The sequence below is a fragment of the Plectropomus leopardus genome, chromosome 2 (genome assembly GCF_026936395.1).
Source record: "Plectropomus leopardus strain MGB_pleo_1.0 chromosome 2, ASM2693639v1, whole genome shotgun sequence".
Classification (NCBI taxonomy): Eukaryota; Metazoa; Chordata; class Actinopteri; order Perciformes; family Serranidae; genus Plectropomus; species Plectropomus leopardus.
Window position 1 is genome coordinate 21,230,604 of NC_142177.1, and position 19,040 is coordinate 21,249,643.

At 40.1% G+C, this 19,040-nt stretch overlaps 1 protein-coding gene across 2 annotated transcripts; it reads right to left on the reverse strand.

The window, feature by feature from the left end:
- Positions 1 to 451: 451 nt before the first annotated feature.
- Positions 452 to 17,422, reverse strand: capzb (capping actin protein of muscle Z-line subunit beta). 2 transcript variants are annotated; one of them, XM_042504614.2, is made up of 10 exons: positions 17,185 to 17,422; positions 11,131 to 11,220; positions 7,932 to 8,053; positions 6,749 to 6,862; positions 6,518 to 6,659; positions 5,962 to 6,078; positions 5,812 to 5,877; positions 4,885 to 4,961; positions 4,414 to 4,515; positions 452 to 1,560 (listed from the first exon to the last, which is right to left on the reverse strand). In XM_042504614.2, the coding sequence occupies exons 1-9, from the start codon at positions 17,185 to 17,187 to the stop codon at positions 4,422 to 4,424; spliced, it is 825 nt and encodes a 274-aa protein (XP_042360548.1). In that variant the 5' UTR covers positions 17,188 to 17,422; the 3' UTR covers positions 452 to 1,560; positions 4,414 to 4,421. The 2 variants fall into 2 exon arrangements, with proteins under 2 accessions (XP_042360548.1, XP_042360558.1); XM_042504624.2 differs by lacking the exon at positions 4,414 to 4,515 and having other exon boundaries at positions 17,185 to 17,419.
- Positions 17,423 to 19,040: the final 1,618 nt, after the last annotated feature.

A 19,040-nucleotide genomic window follows, 5' to 3' on the forward strand; every position in this document is an offset into this window, starting at 1 on the left:
ACATGGAGCTCTTGTTAAACTCTTTAAAAAAATCAGTCTGATGTATTAGGGATACTCAGCTTGCTTCACCTGGGGACCACTTTTGCAAAATGAATGAGATTTCATTCATTTCCATCATGAATTAGAAAATGGTCGGTCGATCCCCGAGCACAGTGATCCTAAATTTACAGCCAACAGGTCATAAATCAAGTATCACTGTAATAGAGAGTCTTTGCATGCTAGATCTGGTCTTACTATGAAAAATAAATAAATGACAAATCTGAGAAAATTAGTAGCTGCTCTGGAGCTGGATTTTGCCTAAATGTTTACATACTGCTTTTAAATGCTTAATAAGAGAACTCTTAGTTAAGTGTTGCCTCGTGTCTGCAGTATTCATGAAGTCTGTTATTTAGTCCACTACCTGCACAGTGCAACGCTTCAATAAGAAATGAATAGAAAATAAGGGCAAGAGTAGCTTTTTACTGTTTTTATTGTTGCTGGAGGCTCTAATACATTATGAATCATAAGCTTTACAAAATAAAAACAAAACAAAAATACAACGAAAAGATTCCCCTCCAAAATGGAAACAGTCAAAGGTTTCCACCGAGACACAAAGACAAACCCCCAACAAAGACGTAGTAGGTGAGGAGAGAGAAGAGTCGAAGAGTCGAATAAGCTGAACAGAGGGGAGGCAGACTGTCATGTTATACATCGTGTGTGTGTGTGTGTGTGGGGGGGGGGTGTTTGGGTTGACGACGTGGGTGTAATCACCCTGCGATTATAACAGTCCATCCCCATGTTTGATAAGTCTACGTTTCCACTCTCTGCAGCCCCACACAGGCTCACATGCACGTGGACAGAGTGGAATAAAGAGTAAAAATCGTCTAACACAAACCGAAGGCTGTCCTCGTGTTCACATCAGAATGACAGTTATACACGGAGTTAATTTTTTTTATACAAATATATCAGGGGGGTGTCGTAGACAAAAGCAGGTGCTTGAAATAAATTTGATGTACATAATGATGACAGCCCCGCTGAGCCTACGCAACCTACAGCGCAGTCCGCGTCAAATTTCCTTGACACAGAGCGCAAAAATCGCTCGTTTGAAACTGATCGAGGACACGTCAGCTGTGAGAACATCAGGGATTATTACTACAATGACCCTCACACTGTAAGATTATCATTAACCGTGGTAATACTATCATTATACTCATAACATGGGAGAGAAGAGAAGGGTGAAGAGACAGGGAGCGTGAGTCAATGGCTTCATGGCAGATGAGATGCATGAACACAAAAAACAGACGGAAAAAGAAAACAAATAAAAAGCTAAGCATTTTCTCCTTTTTTGTTTTTCCACGAACAAACAAGAGTGCAGCACTGAAACAGGCGTGGAGGGAGAGACGGAAAGAAACAGAGAAAAGATGGCAGAGATGAGGCGGAGAGAGTGAGTGAGACAGAAGAAGAGAGAAAAAAAAACAGAAACAGTAGCAACTCTAGCAGTGATGTTTGCGTTTGAGTGCCTCCACCAGGTCGCACTTCAGAGCCTCCTGCTTTGACTTGTCAGCCAGAGTCTGAACACTCCTGTGTGGGGGAGAGACACAGAGAGACGAGAGACAATCAGTCTGAGCAGGATCAAACGTGGAAACAGCGGGAGAGAGACTGGAAAAGTTTCTCCAGCGAAAAAAAAAGAGTCTATAAGTTCAAGAGAAAAATGGATGAGCTGTGAGTTACATTGACATTAGTGCCACTCCTTCTCTGTGGAGAAAAGACGGTGAAAATAAATCTGTACACACTGCACACATTAATGTCAGGCAAATGAAAACCAACACTTACAGTTATTTGATGTCATGCAGTTGATTAAGACAAGACAACGCATTCACTCGTGATTACACTTTTTGAAAATGGGAGCTGAATCCTAAATGCAGATGTTAATGCAGTAAAGATCAAGACAGCACCCCAATTATAATTTTTACAATTGCACCACAGACGTTTTGGCCAGACGCCCTTCTTTAGCGTGTAGGTAACATTGCCAGCCTACACTCTGAAGGGCGTCTGGCCCGAAATGTCCGTGTGACAATAATAAAAATTGTAATTGGAGTGCTGTTATAATCTTGACTGCATTACTGTCATGCGGGTGATTACATTTTGTGCTTTAAACTAGGAAGTTATTTTAAAGATCCAGTTTGTATGATTTAGGGGTATATTTTGGCAGAAGTCGTGTTTTTTTAGTGTATTATCACCTGAAAATAACAATCGTCGTGTTTTTTCGTTACCTCAGAATGAGCAGTTTATGGTTACAAAGTGAGCGGGTTCTTGTTTGTGAAGATCGCCATGTTGCACTGTCATGTTTCTACAGTAGCCCAGAATAGACAAACCAAGCACAGGCTCCAGATCGGGCCAGCCACATTTTCACATTTAGTTTTGTGTTGGAGGGCCATCTGCAATGAGCAGCGTCAGAGTTACACTGATTTGAAGCGTGACGCTGCTTTATTCTGGTTTAAATCACCGTGTTTACTAACAGTAAAAACCTCTTGAATGTCTGGGTCAGAAAAAGGTGAGCACATATTAACTCATCAGAGAAAAGGGTCGAACACACAATAACATCTTACTCACACAATAGCAATAGCAAACTTTCTGAACAACGAACACTGAAGAATTTCTAAGGGAAGTTTCAGCCGGTTGCAACTCACAATTCACAGCAAGACACCCCCACATCCCTTTAAATCTTATACACTAAACCTTTAAGAAGCAAAATTTTATCCCTAAATATCAGATTTTGCAGTTATTTTTCATTTCAATGCTGTGCTCACACACACACACACACACACACACACACACACACACACACACACACACACACACACACACACACACACACACACACACACACACACACACACACACACCTTTGAAAGGAGTGCGGCTCCTAGAATAAACACACCATTTTAGAAAACCTTATTAGGGCAATAAACTCCAAAACATGACATGTTAGTGTGTCGCTCCCTCACAGGGTAAACAAAACCTGCACAACATGCCTGCACAGCTGCTCAGTCATCAACACTCTGAGGAGCATGCAGATGAGTTCTCTCTCTGTCACACACACACACACACACACACACACACACACACAGTCTGAGCTACCACAAGCACTTTAAAAGGCTGTACCTCAGTTTTTTTCTGATTTGTATAATTTTCTACTTTCCCTCCAGCGTTGGCTTGCTGTAAATAACGGCTTTCTTTACATCTCAAACAACTGTCCAACATAAAGTTCCCCAACTGCTTTAAATGTGATGTCTGTGTGTCCACAGAAACCCAGTGATGTTTCGAATTTAATCATCAGTCATATCTTAATTACATAAACATCATCCCAAGGCACACACGTCTAAATAAGACACTACAGAGATGAGGTGGACAGATTTTTCAGCTGGTGTGGTTTTAATTACCTGAATCTTAATATAAGTGAGGCGGAGGTAGTTATTGTCTTAACCAAAAAAAGAAAGGAAAACACAGCAGGTTGAAATTGTTTCCTAGTACAAATATCTGGGGTCATTTTGAAATGAACTGGTCAAAAATGTTAATGCGGTGTTTAATAAGGCAAAGTCCAGGTTGTTTGTCCCTCAGGAAGTTAAACTCCTTCGAGGTCAACAAGAAGCTTTGACGTGCTTTGTTTTCTGGTTGATGCTGAGGTGACAGCATTACTGCCAATGATAGGAACAGGATTAGGACATTTATTGGAAATGCTTCTATAATAGAGCTGCAACAGGTAACTGATTCAATGGTATGAGTATTTTTTCTTAAGATAAAAGTTAAAATTCTTTATTTCCAGCTTCTTGATTGTGACTATTTTCTGGTTTATTTTCCCTTTATGACCGTAAACTAAATATCTTTGGGTTGTGGACAGAACAGGACATTCAAGGACTTTGTCTTATTCTTTGGTAAACACTGAACACACATTTTTCTCGAATTTCTAACATTTTATAGACAAAGCAACTACTTGATTTATTAGGAAAATAATCTACAGATTAATGGACAATGAAAATTATTTTTAGTCACTATTTTATAACTGGGCTGACTTCTGACTTATTAAAAACATTTTAGGGGAAAAAACACAGTAAGAAAGTTAAGACCGCACTTCATTTTAAAGGTCATTCTGTTTGGTGTTTTGCATTGCAGTATCTAAAAAGTGTGTAAAGTGAGCAGCTTTTTATGGAAATATCAAAGATCTGTCTTAAGTAGTTTAACATTTGAACTTTGCTCGTTTCCTTCTTTCAAGTTCAGTAAAACATCTGAGAGAGAGAACCAGATGGGACCACTGTGGGTGGAGCAGTGAGGCTAGACCAACATCTTCCCTTATTATTTTGTACTTACACACTAACACACACACACACACGCACACGCACACGCACACACGCACAGGTCCATGCCAGGTTGTACCTCTGACCCTAGTCAATGAAGATCTGACGCTGAGTGAGGACCTGCGACAGCTCCTTCTGGAGCTGCCGGTACTTTTGATTATCAGGCAAAGACTCAATAGATCTGGAGCACAGAGAGACAGCAGAGGAGGAGGGGTGGCAGAGGGACAGACGGTGAGACAATGTGCAGCAGAAATGTGAGACGAAAAGGCAATGAAAAAATATCAAAGGAGAGGGACAGGGAGAGGAGGAGGTAAGGTGAAAAGAGGGGCAGCGATTTATCTATCAAAAAAAAAAAACATCAAATAAGAAACGACATGAAATGAAAAGAGAGAGAAAAATGTTGAACAGATCAACAGATGGAGACACAGAAGTAAACCAAATGTGCTCCAAGTTAGAGCGGTACGATAAGTTGCTGCAGACTCCACTGACTGGAAGTGCTGTAAAAGAAGGGAGGTGATCTGAGTCATCCAAACAACTCCTGTAAGGTTACCTTAGGCCGTTGACGATGTCCTTGGTCTTCCCAAAGTAGATTTCATTCAGTGTGGAGCGGATCTTGTTCTCCATATCCTGGAACAAACATAATTATTGATTAGATATGAAGGTCTGTGAAGGATGTTGAACATGCAGCAAAAAGCTTTTCTTCATAAGTGTTCCACTATTTATTGTAATATAAAGAGGTGTTTCTATTACTTACCCCACCCCCACTGATATAGATGGGGTGGACAAAATAATAGAAATGGTCGTCAGCGTAGTAGATTTCAACATTACCGCAAACTGTATCTTCCAAAATCATTCTGAAGTTGAATTAACACCTCTCAAAACTGCCTGCCACCGTGGACACGAAGAGTATAGAAGTGTAAAACTAGGCAATTCTGATTGAATATAAATAAAGATAGTGTTACTGCACTGCCCATTTCTCACCTAAAATGTGTTAAAAAACACATTCTAGTGCCGTGTTAAAGCTTAAATAGTGATAGTTTGCGAACAGGAAGTGGGCACCATACTGCTTCCTCCACAGTGAAAACAAACCTGAGATCAAACAGTGAAACTAAGCAACGCTGATCAAATAGAAACCAAGATTCTGTTTCTGCATTCAAAATGTCTGGCCTAAAATCCTTGTGTTCTAGCTTACCATTTAACTGAAATAGGAGTTTATTGGTGTGGTGCGGCACTGTGCATTCTGGTAGTTGTAGGATTTTTACCTCTTGAGCAAAAGCGACCTTTTCTCTGTTTTTACTGGTCATGTTGCACCAACTTAATAGTATTTGAATGTTTCTACCGCTAGACGGCCTAGTTGTATTAAAAGGACATTTTTCAAGTAGTTAAATACTTGTTTAAAAACCCAGATGAGAAGGTATACTGCTTAAAGTAGGCAGTCTGAAAAGCTTAACAAGTACAATATACTGGTTAGACTGACTTCAACAAGGCGGCCGATGTTGGCAATGTGGGGTGAGGTCTCTCCAACTGGGTCATCTTTTTCCATCTGTAAAAATATTGAACATACTGAGTTCATGGATGAACACATGGATGTATCAGCAGTGGTTTTCCAGTAAGTTCAATACTGTACCTGTCTTGTGAGGCTGCCGCCCAGGTTCATGGTACCTGAGCCGGTCTTAGTTGTCTGGAGCCAAAGCATGACGGTGGAGGTGAGTTTGTAGTGAGCAGCACGACCGCTGGACTTCTCCTGCTCACACAACAGATACAAAAAGCAATGAGATATTGATACTTTTAAACATTCACTAAAAACCTGTCTTTTTAGTCTGGCTTTTATGTAGTCTATTAAAATGTTATGGTTTTAACTTACTCTGTTTTTTAGGATACATTTTTGCTTATTTCAAATGTTGTTCTTATTTTTGTTTCTTCAAACTGTAAAGCACTTTTAATTGCATGTAATTTCTTTGAAAGGTGTTATATGAATAACATTTGATTGAATTGATGAGATAATGCTCCACACTAAGGATTTATGGTGGTGCATGTCCTGCGTGTCACTGATGTTAATGATCACCTGCAAATTTAATACGCAGTTTTACGTCTTTACATGTCCTGACTTTCTCGAAGAAGACAGAAAGACTGTGTAGGAGCCAGTTCAAATGTCAACCTCTTTCATATCAGCTGATTCTCACCTGCACCTCCACCACATGGATGGAGTCCCAGCACCCTTTAATCTTCTTGGATCCATCTCCGGCCTTCTTGATGAGAATTACTCCTGCGAAGCCATGATCCAAGTCCCAGAGGTACACAGAGGACACACCGCCCTCAAAGTACCTGAAAAAAAACAGATATCAGAGGTCACAAGAGAGTGACGCTGGTCATTTATGAAAAACTCTGTGAGAAATTGCCTGACGGGTACTCACAGGTCTCTGTACTGGTCGAAGGCATTATTGGCATCAACCTCGAGTTTCCTCAGACGAACTGAAGGCATTGCACCGTCTTCAATGGGAGGTTCATACTTGTTACTCCACGGGGATCTAAAGTGTAAGAAAAGGATATTATAAAAACCATGAAAAGCCAAGTAAACTGTTAGTTTAGTCACTGTAACTGACAGATTAGCTGATCGTAACGTAGTCAAAAGAATACCTCATTGCAAAATAACCTTCGGATATCAATTACTAATCCTGTGTTACGTTAAATTCATGAGGAAAATTGATTTTCTCAGATGCCTACACAGTGAAAAGAGGATCCAAAAAAGGCGCACATTCTTCATGAATTGAGGTTAACAGGGACTACTTTAACAACAAAGCAAACCTATATCATAAAACTATATCAAAACATCTGTTTACAAACTCTAACATAACTCATGCAGTATAATCCAAGTCTCATTCATCCAGTCGTATGTTCAGTACTTCCCTAAAACATTACAATTTAAAATGCGTTGGTTCAACCACTTTCATGTACAGCCAAGTAAGTGGTAAGGACGCACTGTACAGATTTTTTTCAACAATTATCACTCGCTTCTCATGACCGATGAACAATAAGATACTCGATAATTTCACATTTTTGTACTTTTAAAGGTTATAATATGGATGCACAATATGGATTTTTTTTCAACCAATATGATAACTGATAATTATCTCATGATGTCTCATCATTTTCCTCATGAATAATAACAGCTACGATATTTGCTTGCATTTGAACTCTGCTCAAGCTGAGTTCATATACACGTGCATGCTACTCGTAGGCAAAAGTATTTTATATTGTGACATTTTTAGCAAAAATGCATGTCTTTGGGAGGTACTAAGTAGTACTAATACAACTGGATAAATGAGACCTGGGTTACACTGCACAGATTGTTTAAATGTAAGTCAAGACATATTTTCATATAGTTATGTTGTTAAATGTTGTCCCTAATGACTTCAATTCACAAAGATTCACCTTTTTTAATTTCTCCATTTACCTCGGAGGCATGCCGGAAAAACATTGTTTTCTTTACAAATTTAACACAACACGCGATGAGTAATTGATATACAAGTAGTCATTTTGTAGGCAATGTATTCTTTTAATGTTCTTTTTACATGACTGTGCAGTTATGAACTTGACCTGTAGGAGTCACCGTCTCGGTTGTAATCACAGAGCAGATAGTCTTTCCCAACAACCTTGTCCCGCGCAATCTTCAGGGGCTGGTCCACAGAGGAGAGGAGGTCCTCACACAGACTGGGCACCTGCATGCAAACAAAGACAGGAAAAAGATTATAACATAAACGTGATGTTTTTTTACAGCTTTTTTTAAACGTGTGTTTATTTGATTTTTTAAAAATATACTAATAATAACAAAAACTGAAAACAAGTTAGGTACAATACAGAACATGCGTCATGAGACATCACCATAATGTAAACGGCTAAGACAGGACAGCATCTTTTTCGATGTCCAAAAATAGATGATTAGAAAAAGCTCCCTATACAAGTATTGACGGTCAAAAAACAAAGAAAAAGAAAAACAGCGAACGGAAATGTTTATAATTATATATATATAGAAATTAAGGCAAATAGACTTCTTTTTTTAAAGATTATTTTTTGGGCGTTTATTGCCTTTAATTGACAGTACAGTGTGAGCGTGAAAGGGGGAGAGACAGAGGGAGAAATGCAGCAAAGAGCCGAGGCTGGATTCAAACTGATGGCTGCTGCGGCAAGGACACAGCCTCTGCATATGGGGCGCCGCTCTATCCACTGAGCCACCAGGCGCCCCCAGCAAACAGACTTCTGTAGCCTTCTACCCCTCACGAAATTCAATAAAACAGTCATATATATCACCAAAGGTAGAATATTTACCTTTAATTAAAAATGTACGTTTTTCCAGGGCAATACAGTGTGACAAGCCAGCAAGCCAGGCTTGTAAACTTGGTCTGGTAGCAGATTTCCAGAATTTGGCTATGGTGTTTCTTTGCTTACAATAAGCAATAGACAGTAATTTTCTAATCCATCTTGTTTAAAATAACACATCTCAACTCCTCAGACAGCTTATTTAAAGTGTTCAGTTTGTCTTGACTGTGAACAAGAGACAAAAGAAGAAGCTGTTTTTTGCCAGTTCACACTTCCTGCAAGAGATAAGATGCCAACTTTTAAAACCTACAGGACTGGAGGAGAAGACTAAACAGCAAAGACAAAAGTAGCCTTGTATTTCATTGTCTTATTTTGGTCAAAAATGAACTAAAAGTCCTTCTCACATTCCAGCTTCACTCGATAAGCAGAGGTTACTGAGTGGAGCAGGAATAAAATAGCAATGGGAAACATAATATCTAGAGGATAAGGGGGTACAAATTACTTCTCAAAGACTGACATGGAGTCCCCTCTCTATGTCCATAGACACAAAGGAGGCCCTGTCCCAACCCCCCCAAAAAAATTCCCCACACCCCTGCACACACACACACACACGCACACACACACACACACACACACACACACACACACACACACACACACACACACACACACAAAAACAGACACACACCTGGCAGCCCAGACAGGGTGAGACAAAAAAGCAGGAGGTGGGAGACAAAACCCAGTGGGAAGAGTATGACAGGGGAGAAAATGGAGAGCAGAGAGGAGGAGGAGACGTGAGATGTGGGACAAACAGGAAAGAAAGAAGTGATTTCAGGTGATTGTGAGTCACCAGGAAGAGATTGAGCTGAAACAGTGGAGCCAAAGAGTGCCTGGCAGTGGAGGTGATTGACAGCTGCAATAATAATCGCTAACAACCGGACACGGGGAAAATGGGCGAGGGGAGAGCCGGTGCCCGGAGGGAGAGAGGTTAAAGGCGAGGGAGGAGGAAGGTGAGCAGGTGGGGGTCTCGCTGGAAAGGACTGCCCATGCCCACAAAACAAGGTGCCATGCAAACAGCGGTACAAGTGTGATTTGATTTGTGTCCGATTTAGCTGAATTTGTCAGCTGGCACTGCTCTGTTAAAACACAAAACTGGTTTAACAATTCCAAACAAAGGAAAGTCTCCTCTAACGAGGAATTGTGGGAAGGAAAAATAAACATTTACAGAAAGAAGAAATTTTGGTTGTTTTAGTACTTTACTGAGAATTTTGGAGAAAAAAAAACTTCTTCCACCCTGTGCACAAAAAATAACTGTGCAACATAAAAGCTGAAAATAACCGGTTATCCAGATGACAGTGATATGCAAAACCTTTCACACTTTAGAAACAACAAACTCAACTCACGCAAAACCACAAGAGGCCCACCCAAACACACGTACATTTCTGAAGCTTTCAAACACAACACAGATCTGCTGAATAACAACGACAAGACAGAAACCAGAACACAGCTCTCACTGTATTAGTGCACAACTGTTTACTGGTCCAGTCACACTATGCTAGTACAATTGCAGTTAAAGTGCAATAAGGTTTTATGACATCATATTTATCTTAAAATGAACCCAGAAACTGATCAAATATAAATGCATTTAAAGTCCTCATTCACTCAAAAATGTGTTGCCAGTTCCTGAGGTGTCATCTGTACATCACCTTATATCTCATCTTAAGATGTGTAGAGGTGCAGGATTGTGACATGCCAAATAATTTGGAAGCCAATCATGACCCAGTCTGCGACTCAAAGCCCAGACACACCTAACAGACATCAAGGAAGTTGTGGCAACAAAGGCCGACTGTTGCGTCGCCTCACATTGCCTTTGTCTTAGACAAAAAGTTGCACTTGAACACACTGCAAAGACTACAGCCAACTAGTACATACGTTCTGCAACCGCGTGATGAGAAATAACTTTCCACACCAACAGATGTCGGTAGTCTGTATTTATCATTTACAAAGGGAAGCTAAAAGACAGCCAGCTAGCACGTTAACAACAAAACCTGAGGTTGACAAAGCAGGTGATATTTACCGTGCAGTAGCGAACAATAACAAACGTTATTTCTGCTGAACAGCTCAATGGCTAAGAAAAGATTCCTACCAAATTAACTCTTGACTTTAGTTGATTGTTTGCTTGTTTTGCTTGTTGCTTTGATCTTGTGTTCAGAAATAACTTTTGAAATGAATATTGCATGTTTATAAATTCTGGATTTTTTTTTTCCGATGGACTCAAGTTTGTTTTTTGTTTTTTTTAATATAAACTAATTTTAACAGGCATACTGAAATGTTTTGTGGAAAAAACATATTAGACAAAAGATATTATTCAACTCAGAGTAATCTGATCATAACATGTCTGGAGAAGACATAAGCCTAAAGCTGTGTGTGTTTCAGCTGTAATTCAGTTTGACGGGATGAAGCAAAGACGGTCACTCACCAGGTCAATGAGGTCACTGAGGTTCTTCTCGATCTGCTGAGGAGGCAGACGCCTCATCAGGTCCAGGGCACAGTCCAGCTGCTGGTCATTCTGAAATCAAAGAGACATCGCTCATTATACAGTACTATAAGATTATAGTCGAACACGTCAAATAAACAATCATTAATGTTACTGTGCACTGGTGTTTAACTAACCCAAATAAATAAATCAATGCAATTCTGCATTGTTACAGAAAAAGATGTTTTTTGGCTCCACATAAAACACATTTTTATTTTACAAATTGTTAAACAAAATGAACTCAGTGATGCCAGTGCACCATCTTGTCACCATGTTAAAAACAACTCGAACACTACCACAATACCACAATACCACATAATATGCAATTTGTGAGGCAACATAAAGGATATTTTTTTAAAGAAAATGTACGCATGACCATTTATCTCCGATGCAAGTGCATTTTGTATATGGGCATGTTTTGTATATTTGTGTTGTTTTATTTTCATGTGATCTATTTTGCTATTATGTCTTTCTTTGTGAGTGTCCATAATACATGTACTGCGACTGTGAATAGTTACACAACCCTGAAATGCCTGAAATGCTGTTCTGAAAAAAATAATGAGGGACAAAAGTTTTGGAGTCAGTTTGCAAACATGACTGACACTGACACATGACTTTTTTTTAAACCTGCAACAAACACAAACTTTTGGGCTAAATACAAGCTTTGGAATATAGGGTATATTAACTGATTCAGTTAACTCAGACCACTGAAACCTCACAATATCTTCACGCAAACGTAAAATATTTTTGGGGCGCCTGTTAGCTCAACTGGACTGCCTGCAGGTTAGATTTCTGCCTGTGGCCCTTTGCTGCATATCACCCCCACCCCCTTTCACACTTAACCTGTCCTATATAATAAAAGACAAAAGCCAAAAAAATACAAATTCTTATGCAGAATGGGGACTGCAGATTTTGTACCCTCATCACTGACTTGAAAGCAATCAAGGGGGATTCTCTTATGGCCAGTATAAACAGGAGGTATGATTACAGCAATCCTGACCTCATTTTAAGACACTCTTAAAAAACCGTTGCCTTGTTATGCTAATGAAGACGTTATGTAGAAAGCATAACTTTCAAAACTCAGTTTTATAGCAGGCTCACTCCCAGTGTGCACTGTGTAGCTGTGCTATGTAGAAAAATGTGTGCAAGTATTGGATCAGGACTCAGTATTTGTATGCTCTCTATAAAAATGACCACTTTTGGCGCCTTCAAGTCTCCAGAACAGCACAATGATAAAAGCCTGCTACATTCTGTATGAGAGAAGCTTCTCTGCAGGAAACATTCACACCCTTGCAGGCAAACCCTGCCTGCACTGTGAGACTACAGACAAAACATTTCAAGCTCAGTAGACTGAACAGCACTCATGATTTGTCATGTGAGAACTTGCAGAGTAAATTATCTGTTGGAGATGAAACAGTAATTGGACAGCAAAAAGTCAAAAGTTTGACCAAAATGAACCGCACAGTACAGAAAACTGTTGTGTGCCGCAAAACTTTCAAACATGTAGCATGTCTAACAATATCCAAATAAGTGACATCAGTGCAGATATTGTCTGTCAGCTGTCAAAGGATGGGTTCATTTGGCTATGAGGTGTGTCATGGAGCACAGGAGACACATTAGGCAGCAGATGTGGTGCAGAATCGCTATCAGCCTTTCATGAAACAGCAGTAGGTAGTATGGCAGAGAGGATGAGTCACACTGAACAACATACAGGTAAATGTCAGGTGTAACACGTTCAGGCTAAACTTAAATTTTTTAAATTTTGGACAGCTTTTAGAAGTTGTGAAGTATTTTTTTTTCATTTTTATTTGGGATCAGCCGTGAAAAGTTGCCAAGTAAAAGAAATGTGTTTACAGGATGAACAGGGAATCCCCACTGAAAGTGAGACCTACGTGAGACGTGAGAGGGGCGTGAGCGTCCTGTCAGCCAATCCACACTGACTGTGTCTTCCGTAAACGTCTCAGCCATCTGTCACCAGTAGCTGCTGGGGAGCTGAGTTGGCAGCACTAACCTGCCTCCACCAGGCTGACTGACAGCCAAAATTTACAGAACCAAAATAGTTTTTATGTCTGATCCATAAGAGGGAATCAACAGTGGTTTTATGTATTGATTTATTGATTTTATTTCTCTGCCCACCAGAGTGAGTGCAGAGAATCTGCTTGTAGTGAACCAGGCAAGGCACAGACAAATTGGGAGCCTTGATCGATCAGTTGATATCAACACTGTTAACAGGTTTAAAAGACAGATGCAGTGGAGTCATTGTGCAATTTAAACAGCTGTCTTTGCAGATTTTGCTTTACTAAACATGACAAAAAGAAACGTGTATTGATTTAATTTATTTTAATAAAACAGAAGCGTATTAGCTCTGTGAGTCCTGAAAGTGATAGATATCAAAAGCACTTCTAAAAACGCTGCCAGGTGTGGACTGTCTGTAATATTTACCATGCTCTTTCTTGGAACATGTGGTGTTTTGTGGTTGGATATGATGTTTTAGTGCACAAGTTTACTTGCCATGGAAACTTCGCCCACCGTGGCAGCTGGGCTGTGTAAACCAAAGAAACCAAAGAAACCAAAGACACCAAAACACCTGCTCTGACATCACTGATTAGGTTATCAATTTCTGATCCAATCCCCTTCCACACAGACAACCTGAACAACCAGGAGGTGTCAGTATTACTGTGATAAGAGCATGATCCCTCACTGTCTTCCCACCCAGCAATCAAAGGCATGTTTTTTTGAAGCACAAGACGAACTGAAAGATTCATAGCATTATAAATAATTAAAATAATTGGCTGCTTGGAAACTATGAGATCCAGGGTTTCTCACATAGTGCACATTTCCACCAACATAGAATGGGTTCCATTCCAGTTCTAGTGCCTAATTTTGAACTATTCAGAGCATTTAAATAAAAAATAAACTGGCTCTGAACCCGACAAGTTGGTTCCCATTTGGACCAAAGAGTAACAGGTTATTCATCAGTGTGTGTGTCTTTTCCTACTGGTGGAAAGGAAGTATATAGAAGGCAACACTTGAAACTTTAAGTGAGAAATCAATGAGAAGAAAAAAGCTTGCATTCATCTCATTAATAGTTAGTCCATGGTTTTTTAAAAAAAAACAAAAAACAAATATCTGTAACAACAGAAGAAAAGTTCACAGGATATCAATGCAACCCAATGTCTTGCTACTACTGTTCCACTGTGCAAAAAATAACCTTTGCGGCATAAATACTTAGTAAAAAACATGTTTAACGTGCTTGGTACACAATGCTTAAACTGACTCACGGCTGCTGACCTGTCGTACACACACGAAATTTGCCAACGTCCTAGCTGACAGCGGGTGAATAGGGGTGTGTTAACTGCTAAGCAAGTGGCACTAGCATGTCGCATTGTGCCGTGAGTTGCCACGAGTTATCAGAAGCTGCTGCAGCTTGCCAGTGCCAGTAAAATGATCTCGCTATCCCTCCTGGGTCCTGACTGCAGTGCAGCGTTGCGTGTTTTTTCTCAAACATTAGCGTCTGATCGTGTCTGAGTGGGCTGTCCCTGACACTGCGACATGAAACTCTGATAATTAATACAAAACAAACAGTGTGATCAATAGATCACACTGGGAGCTCAATCAAATATATCCTGACACAGCTCATCTCAGTATGCAGGTGGTTACTAGATCACAAAAGATGAAGCAAATCCACTATTTATGTTTCGTAGAACGGTCAGAAATACTGTAAAGTGTGTTTGTCATGTAACAAACATTCAGATCTCACTATCATCACAGACTACATACCCAATGACCTTTACATCAATTCTGGATCCTTAATACAGCCTGAGACTTACTGCAGCAAGTTCCTTTTTAGGTTATATGTTAGAGTTGTTTACTGAGGCTCGTTAGTCACTCTGCATGTTTGATAATGTGGTCAACTTCCCCAATAAACTAGTTTTCTGCAGCATACCAGAATCTTAAACTCTCAGATCAACATTCCTGTATGTTAAACCCAGTAAGAAGTCTTCCCTTTTACTGCGACTGTCTCTTTGCCCCGCAGCAGTTTTAGGATAAATGAAATGTAAAATACTTAACTTTTTTTTATGAAAGCATGTTAATAAAGACATGAGAACTTATTCATAATGACAGCCACAGTGGACACAGAACAGAAAGGACTGCATAGCATGGCCTTCCCTCAGGGGTTTCTCTCCCCCTTAAATATGCAGTGAGCAGCAGGATATTGGTGAGCGGGGCAGGACGGACAAGCCTCAACATGAAACTCTGGGGATGTGGAGGAAGATGTCAGAAGTTGAGAAAGAGTAGAGGCAAAACCTGTTTTTTAGCTAACCTTACACTTTAACTGGTTACGCCAAAAACATTAAAGCCACCTTTCTTTGGCCGAGGTCCTACTGAGTCTAAAAATACTTCACTATGACTAAGGTAATTACAAAATATTACAGCATCTGAATTTGAACTCAACTTAAGTGTTATGTAACTGTTTTTACCAACCTATGCCAACTTACATTCTGGCCACTTTCACTATATCATTACAGATATAATACAAATGCCCAAAGATTAAACGGTATCCAGATGTAAGAAGTGCACTAATGTCCACTAATATAAATTAAATTAAGAATAAGAAAGGATATATTTGCACTGGAAATGAGAATCAATTGTGTCAATTTCAAATCACCACCAGCACAATTGTTTTTTGACCTGCAACTTTTATATTTGTTATATCCATTTCATCCTCTACCCCTTTGGATGTAAAGCCTTGACTTATCTATGAAGTGACTCCTCTTAAGTGCATCAGCCTAGCAAAGTATACTCATGCAGCTGCGAGCTGGTCAACTGAAAACGTAATGTTATAAAGTAGAGGACCATCTTTCCATAAACATTTTCCTTAAGGGTGACCCTGAACATAACACAAGTTTCTCAGCAATGTCTCCCATACTATTTCCTCTTCCCAGAGTTGCTCTTTGCCTGTCTTCAAATCTCCCTCAGCTGATGAATCAGTCTGTACCATCAGACACCTGCGCTCCTTGACGCTGTGTTTACCAGTGCTCCTGTCTCCGTGTAAACACTAGCTCAGACCAACTACCCCCGGGGTCAGCGGAGAGCAGTGAGGCTCAGCCAGCAGGATGGATGAGGTGAGGCCGAGGAGAGTGGGCGACTGAGGAGGGAAACCAGCTGCTCTTCCCAACTCAGGCGTAAGACAATTAGGATCATGTGGAAGAACTATGAAACACACTTTGAGAAACAGTGTGAGAGCACAAAATGGTGCTCTGTTATGCTGAAATAGTCCAGGTCAAATATCAGTTTTGTCAAGCGTAAATGCATGCTTAACTGCAGTGATATTACTGCTATATCAGCTTCAAGAGGTAGGGATATGCTGAAAAATATGTAAACAATAGCTGCAACTATGATTTACAGTGAATGACAGATCATTACATTACCCTGTTTACATATTGGCAAAAATCAAGATCAAGCTCGCAATGCAGGAAAAAACTGAGCAGAGGCTGACAGCTTGTCATGGTTAGGAATAGGAGGAGCAAACAGTCTTATTTTAGCTACAGGCAACCCGGCGCTTGACTATATTAGCCTGAGTGTGCGTGTGTAGTGCACGACTGGATGACTGTATGTGTGTGCACACGTTATATTAGGACTCCTCACTAATACTATTCACGAACTTGTGTCAAATCCAAAACATCCTGTTCTAACTTTATGCCTACGGGGCATCTAGTTTGGCTAACAGCTAGCTGCTAGCTAGTTAGCTGGAGGAAACCGCTGCTAGCTTAGCTACGAAGCTAACTCATTCGTATCCGGTGCGCATAAGTTTTGCAAACAGTGCAAGTTAGATATGCGTCGGTGATTTACACTTGAGTCCCCTCTGCTGCTCTCAGGTTACCACCCAACCCCTCCAGCTAACGACAGCCTAGCTTAGCAGCCCTCAGTTAGCAGCAGCCCCACCAAAACCTCCTCACCCCGTCCCTGTCTCTCCAGCTCTGCCGCGGCCCTTACCATGTCTGCGGCGTTCTCAGCGGGGCAGGGGAGCACGATTTCACCGATTACTGTACACCTTAGCTTCAAGATGATTTAACCAACAGCTCCTCTCGTCTCTTGTTGTTTTGTTGTTTTTTAGTCCCCCTCCGAAGATGTTTTGTTCGCCTCTCCCTCACTGAACCCAGCCCTGTCAGCGAAATTCACTTCCTCAACCGGGCTACAGGAAGGACTCGCAGGCTGCAGTCAGAAAACAGGCCCCGCTTGCATGTCCGGGTCACTCCGGGCTTTCTCTGCAGCAGCCAATAGCGAAGGAGCAAGAAAGGCATTACCAAGTATGGAAAGAGAGGAGTGGTGCAGTAAATATGCACTCAGAGAGGGCAGTGCATTGACATATCTTTCTTTCCGGCGGACTACACATTGCATAGTACAGTATATAGACAAATACATTGATGGAGTTATTTTTTTTTTAAGATAATAATAACAATCTTGGAATCGATCATTAATGTGAAGTTTACAAAGTGCCTTCTACTTCTTTCATTTTTTAAAATGTCAGAGATTTTGCAAATAAAAAAATAATCATTCATAATATATATATTTTTTAATATTTACCTCGCATTCCTTTTATATGGAAGGGTATTGTTGCCACACCAGGAAAAATGTTATATCAAGAAAAGTTTCTTGTTATAACAATTTGCTCTTTTTTTTCCCCTGGTATGGCAGCAATACACTTCCATACTTCTACTTACACACATCCTCTGGCTTACCTTAAGTGTATAATTACTTATAATAATTTATGAATTACTTTAAAATTCATTTGTCTTATCTGTGTCCTTAAATATGTTAATATCAGTCAATGTTACACACATAAAGAAGACTACTCACTACAAATGGCTTCTAAATACTATACACCCCACAAGTGGAACAATATGCAGAAGCTTGTAAAGTTAGGAAAACTATTTCTATATATGCTTGTATTCTGAACACTTTTAGATATAGTTTTAAAGATTTTTGTTTGGTTGAACGAATATCCATGTTCCCTCATTTGCATTATGCAAGAATGATGCAAGTACAAGCAGGTGTAATCTCTGTGTGTGTGTGTGTGTGTGTGTGTGTGTGTGTGTGTGTGTGTGTGTGTGTGTGTGTGTGTGTGTGTGTGTGTGTGCGTGTGCGTGTGTGCGTGTGTGTGCGTGGTTTTAATATATTTAATATATATGTTAAAACTGAATGCACTGTGTCAAGTAGCCTAGAGCTGATCACACAAACAATCAACATCTAACTCTTTCACCTGCTCCTAAATGTGTGCTCTCTCAGGATGAACTGCCAGTTTAGTGACAGTTACAGCTGGTTCAATACGGCCTCAGACTCATGACTTGTGATGGTAAATGTCTTTTATCATTTTTTCAAGGTTTACTCTGGCAGTTACCTGGTTACTCTGGTAGTATCTGCCATTTTTCTGATGTGAGGTGTGTCATATAAAAAGCACGACCAAGTGACCAGTGCTAGTATATGCCCGTGCATTTTTTCTTATTATGTATAAATATTTCTAGTTTTAAAAATCTCTAACATCTTTGCACAAATATGCTCTCTGCCCTAAAGCTGTGCGTGCATCCTGGCTTTGTTTGTAAATGGGAAACCTGCCTGTAAACCCCTGCTAACATCTGTATATTATTGACTGTGACTGGAAAGCAGCACTTTGACTTCCAGCATCTACTCTGCTGGAATTTCATAAAAGGAGAAGAAATCCAGCTAAAATCCCCAAAACGATTAGCTTTACTGTGAACACAATCGAGTGTTTTTGAAAAACTAGACATGTTTCTGATCACAAAAAGGTGTGGTTCAAGTTCTTTTTCAAAAATATGCCACATCTAGATTAT